The 6,267-nt window shown below is 35.9% G+C and overlaps 1 protein-coding gene across 1 annotated transcript; it reads left to right on the top strand.

Annotated features, from left to right (window-relative positions):
* The first annotated feature begins 1,878 nt into the window (after positions 1 to 1,878).
* LOC107192997 lies at positions 1,879 to 3,768 on the top strand. Its single transcript, XM_015582364.1, has one exon. The coding sequence runs from the start codon at positions 1,879 to 1,881 to the stop codon at positions 3,766 to 3,768; it is 1,890 nt and encodes a 629-aa protein (XP_015437850.1).
* The last annotated feature ends 2,499 nt before the right edge of the window (positions 3,769 to 6,267 follow it).

Below are 6,267 nucleotides of genomic sequence, written 5' to 3'. Positions count from 1 at the left end.
AAAAAAATTAAGGTGACCTTAAAATCTCTGAAATGTCTCCACCCACAAAAAGAACGTACCTAATAAGATATGTCCCTTGATGTCATTAAGTTCCACGCCTCAAAATTGTCATAAAGTGTTCCGTTAAGTCATTATTCGAGGTGATCAAGTTAGCTGAGACACCCTGTATACTTATCAAATTGCGAATTTTACTTTAATGTTGAGAAAAATTGATCAGGAAAGAATGATGGAACTAGAGATAATGAGAATACATAAATAGAAATAGCATAGAAATTTATAGACTTAATTGTTATTTCGAAAGTATTTACATGAACGAATGTGTGAGTCACTGTATCTCCGTTGGGATTAAAGGTAGGATAATATGTTGTAAGACGAAAGTTGTATGATTGAAAGGGGCAAAGGTATAAACAATTTTTTTGTTTTATGTTATTTTCAAGGTTATTTGGTCATGGTCATTGATGTTTTTGTTAATGGCATCATATTGTGTTGACGTCATATCGTTATACCTAATGTCAAGACGAGTTCAGTGACATAGGATACTATGACATTGAGATGACCTTAAATGCATAAATCTAGAGTCGATCAACAGAATCATTAAAGTGTGTGACGACAACTTATGTGACGTCTGATTGAAATCTTCATTGATTTGAACTTTTGAAATTGAAACAATACTTCATAGCGTTATATTAATGTTTATGTTGATCGAAGCTTGATTTATGAGTCCAAGGTCATAATATCCTATGTCGCTGAACTCGTCTTGATATCACCTACAACGCTATGAAGTTAAAACTGCATGATGCCATTAACAAAACCATCGGTAAGTATGATCAACTAACATTGAAAATAACATCAAACAAAACAGTTTTTTGTACTTTTGCCACTTGAACAACTCAACATTGTCTTGCAAATAATCTCCTATATGTAATCCCAAGAGAGATATTTAAGTGCTCTGTTTCTCGTGACTAACCCTGCATAGATCATTAATAGCAAAGTTTAGCTTCTATTACGTTGTTTTCAGGTACTTAGATTTTAGAGTTAAGGTTTGAGTTGTATAGAAGATTAATTGTGTTCCAGTAGTTCTGTGAAATGAGAACTGTGTCAGGGTTTGTGTTTATGTTTTCGCTTTAGTCTTTAGTGATTAGAATCTTCTGTACTCAAACTGAAGATGGTTGCTTGATGTACATATATTCGTGGCAGTAGTTGCAGTAAGGTGGTTCTGTTTTTTTAATTGAGTATTCGTTGTAATTGATTCTTAGTCGGGCTGTAATTGTTTTTTCTTCTCTATTCATATGGCTGTATGGTTATGGTTGGTAGAAAATCTTCATTACGTTATAAAATTTGTTTCTTTCACAGTAATTTTTATGTAGCTGATGAGATCTTGATATGAGACTTCTTTATTTCTCTTAATGTACTGTAAAAATGAATGTTTTTGTTAAAAATTGTTCAACCATTCTGCTCGTATACAGTAAATATGATGGAATGTTTCTCATTCTGCTGGAGGAATTAAACGTGGAGTAGAATACGCCGCGATAATAATTTGTGAAATCAGCGAGTGAACAAATTAAACAAATTATTGTCATGCTCCGTTTTACCGTACATTTAATTCTACGAGGTTTATCGCTGCATATCGGGAGTGCGTGTCTGTGTTTTTCGACAATATTGTCCAAATTTTATACGTACAATGTATTAACGTGGTTGAAAAGAAAAAAACTGGATACACTCCTAAGTAATCCTGAACTAGAACGTTAACTAAATTAGACAATAATTTATACACATTTAGTATAATAATAATAATAATAAGTGGGCCCCGGGGAAGAATAGGCCCATGGCAGTCCCTGCCTGTCGTACGAGGCGACTAAAAGGGAAACACTCATGAAAATGGTGAGAGAACGAAGCCTCGGAAAAGAGCCGCTACCTGAGGATCGTCAGGGCATATCTGGAGCTGGTGCTAGATATAGCAGCATGCAGACCACCAGTGGTACTGCGTACACAAGGCAAACGCATACCGGGACACCCGAACAAACAATAGCCACAGAAACGACAAGCAGAACACAACAACTCCACACTGCAACTGCCGAAAGTGCTTCGGTGGGCATACAACCACCGACCACCAAGGGAGGAAGTTTAAGGCAGCGCATGAAATGGACACATGAAATGAACAGACATGTCATGCGCTGCTACTACATCGCCACGAAACTGGAAACAATAAACTCTGGATACCGACCACAGTTGCATACGCTCTTTATAGACAAATACCCACAACTTGCAAACCTCACACAACAACGCCTAATGGACCAGAAACGAACACTAGTAACAAATAACAGAATACCACGGTATGAAATACAGAACATTAAAGAAGAAGCAGCCAGAGCACTAAACACAGAAACAAACAATACAACACCGATCACATCACCGCAAACAAGAACCCAGACACAAGTACCACAACGAATCCCAGAGGAAACAGAACTGATGGATAAACACACACCATCACCACCACCACCACAGCAATCACACCAAGAGAAAAACATAAAAGAAGAATTAATTAAACAACACACACACTGGAGTCAAACGAACGCCACAGAAAGACCCAGACTTCCACACCTACGAATTAACAAAACGACTACACAAACCATAGAAACAATCAACAAACTAATTCCAACAATACTAAACAACAACAATAACACAATAGAAGAACTACACATAATCATATACAGCGCAGCATACACAACACTGAAACTAAACAAACAAACACCAATAAAAAAGACCAACACTACACCAAGAAAACCAAAATGGCAAATAAGAATAGAAAAGAAAATAGAAACCCTACGACAGAACATCGGACGACTAACACAATACGTAAAAGGAAATACATCAAACAAACTAACACGGAAAATACAAAATATACTTCAGAACACAGAAAATCCAGAAACAAAGCTGGACACGCTAAAACAGAAAATGACAGTATACAGCACCAGACTGAAAAGATACAAAGAAGCAAACTTGAGAAGGCAAGAAAATAACATGTTCCGAAACAGTGAGAGAAGATTCTACAGCGAGATACAAAATACAGAAACAGTCAAAATTATCCCTCCGACAAAAGAACAAACAACAAAATATTGGAGTAACATATGGGAAAACCCGATCAACCATAATAGTAATGCCACATGGATAAAAAAGGAACAAGATCAATTTGCACACATAGAGACAGAACAAGAAGTCATAATCACAAAGGCAGAACTGGAAAACGCAATTAAGAAAACACATAACTGGAAAGCACCAGGGATAGACGGAATTCAAAACTATTGGTACAAGAAACTAACCGCTACACATGAACCATTAACACATGCCATCAATGATATAATCCACCACCCAGGAAAAACACCAAAATTCCTAACAGAAGGCAAAACATACATCAAACCAAAAAATCATAACACACAAGACCCTGCTAACTACCGCCCAATAACATTCCTCCCTACAATCTATAAAATCATCACGTCGATCATAACACAGAAAATAGAAGCACATCTACAAACACATAACATACTCACAGAACAAAAAGGATGCAGGAAAAATAGTCGCGGGTGCAAAGAACAACGAATAATAGATACAGTCATAATGAAACAAGCAGAAGAACAACAAAGAAACCTACATACATGTTACATAGATTATAAAAAAGCATTGGACTCCGTCCCACATAGCTGGCTCCAACAAACTCTAGAAATATACAGAATACCCCATACCATCCACACATCCTCAAATACACCATGAACGACTGGCGAACAACCATACACCTAAACACCAACAACTCAGACACAAACATACATACCGACGAAATAAATATAAAAAAAGGGATATTCCAAGGCGACTCATTAAGCCCCCTATGGTTTTGCATGTGTCTGAATCCCCTATCCAAAGCACTCAATAGAACAGGATATGGGTTTGAAGTAAAAAACCGAACAAGAACAATACACAACATAAACCACCTATTATACATGGACGATATCAAACTGTTCGGTAAAACAAACACACAAATAAAGTACCTGATTAAAACGATAGAAGACATCAACCAAGACATACAAATGGAATTTGGAATAAGCAAATGCAAAGTACTGACAATAAAAGCAGGAAAATGGACTCAGACCGAACAAATAGTTAATATAAATAGAAACGATAAACAACGAATTCATAGAAACAATGCAAGAGCACGAAACATACAAATATTTAGAATTCCAACAAAACACAAGACTAGACCACAAACGTATCAAAACAGAGATACTCCATAGATACAAGAATCGGCTAACATCTATATTAAAAACAAAACTAAACTCAAAGCACATAACTAAAGCAATAAATACATACGCAATCCCACTACTAACATACTCGTTCGGCATCATAAAATGGACAAACACAGATACGGAAGACATAAACAGACTAAGCAGAACAATGCTGACAAAATACCGGATGCAACATCCTAAATCCTGCATCGAACGAACCACACTGCCTAGAGAACTCGGAGGAAGAGGAATAATAGACATCACCGAACTACACGAAAGACAAATCCAAAATCTACAGAACTATTTTCATAGTAAAGGAAACAGCACGTCACTACATTTTGCAATAGCTAGAGCTGATAAACGATACACACAACTAAACCTAAGTGAAACCCCAATACAAAACACAGGACAAACCAACCAGACACACTTAACACAAAAACTCTCATACTGGGCACAGAAAACCATACACGGTAGACACTATAATATAATGCAGCAACCACACATAAATAAACGACTTTTATACACATGGCTCATTAAAGGAGAACTACACCCTGAAACAGAAGGATTCACTATAGCAATACAGGATGAAACCCAGACATATACACAGATAAATGCAGAAAATGTCAACAATTTACAGAAACAATACATCATATAACTAGTGGATGCAGACTACTTGCGGCGACAGAATACACAACCAGGCACAATACAGTGGCCAAAATCATTCATCAGGCAATAGCACTAAAACATCACCTAATACAAAAAAATACCATACTACAAATACCAACCAGAGACAATACTAGAGAATGACCAAACGAAACTATACTGGGACGTAACAATACACACTGACAGAACAATAGCACACAACAGACCAGACATAACATACACCACCAAGAAAGACAAAACCACATACCTTATAGACATCGCAATACCGAATGACACAAACATAAAACAAAAAGAAGAAGAAAAAATAGGAAAATACCCACCACTAGCCATAGAAATAAAGGACCTCTGGAAACAAAACAAAATTAAAATAATACCATTAATCATATCTCCAACAGGCATAACTCCACAATCATTCACAGAAAATTTACACAAAATAAACATACATCCATCCATACACACAAACATCCAGAAAGCAGTGATACTACACACATGCAACTTGGTTTTCATGAATCCATTAACATCAAAATAGTGAACCTCTATTTTACTTGGTTTTAACCTGTAAAATAGAGAGAAAACTCAGTGGAAAACGCTGAAGAGAAACTCAATATCAAATAATAATAATAATAATAATAAATTACTGATTGTTTACATACAATGGGTAACATAAATACTTCTATTTCATTTCATTCGTATTTTTTTAATGTACGTAAACTAATTTATTCTTGTGTCTACTAATTTTTAAATTAAAATAATACCATTAATCATATCTCCAACAGGCATAACTCCACAATCATTCACAGAAAATTTACACAAAATAAACATACATCCATCCATACACACAAACATCCAGAAAGCAGTGATACTACACACATGCAACTTGGTCAGGAAGTTCATGAATCCATTAACATAAAAATAGTGAACCTCTATTTTACTTGGTTTTAACCTGTAAAATAGAGAGAAAACTCAGTGGAAAACGCTGAAGAGAAACTCAATATCAAATAATAATAATAATAATAATAAATTACTGATTGTTTACATACAATGGGTAACATAAATACTTCTATTTCATTTCATTCGTATTTTTTTAATGTACGTAAACTAATTTATTCTTGTGTCTACTAATTTTGAATATACAGGGTGTCCCAAAAATGTCCTCCGACCCGGAAATGTGGCACTCGGGGGGTGAATTGGAACAACTTTTTCCTTAGCCAAAATTTAAACTGAGGCTTCGTTTACGAGATATTAACGAAAAACCGCGACCAATCAGAGCGCGAGTTTGCCAGCCGAGTTCCCGCGCTAGCGGTGGCTACGCGCTACGCTTGTACTACGA

Source organism: Dufourea novaeangliae, unplaced genomic scaffold (genome assembly GCF_001272555.1).
Source record: "Dufourea novaeangliae isolate 0120121106 unplaced genomic scaffold, ASM127255v1 scaffold475, whole genome shotgun sequence".
Taxonomy (NCBI): domain Eukaryota; kingdom Metazoa; phylum Arthropoda; class Insecta; order Hymenoptera; family Halictidae; genus Dufourea; species Dufourea novaeangliae.
Note: the sequence above shows the minus strand (reverse complement) of the source record. Positions and strands in the feature narration are given on the sequence as shown.

Bases quoted from the DNA above. Each gene is read 5' to 3' on its own strand.
- LOC107192997 (XM_015582364.1), top strand. From the start codon at position 1,879: ATGGTGAGAGAACGAAGCCTCGGAAAAGAGCCGCTACCTGAGGATCGT.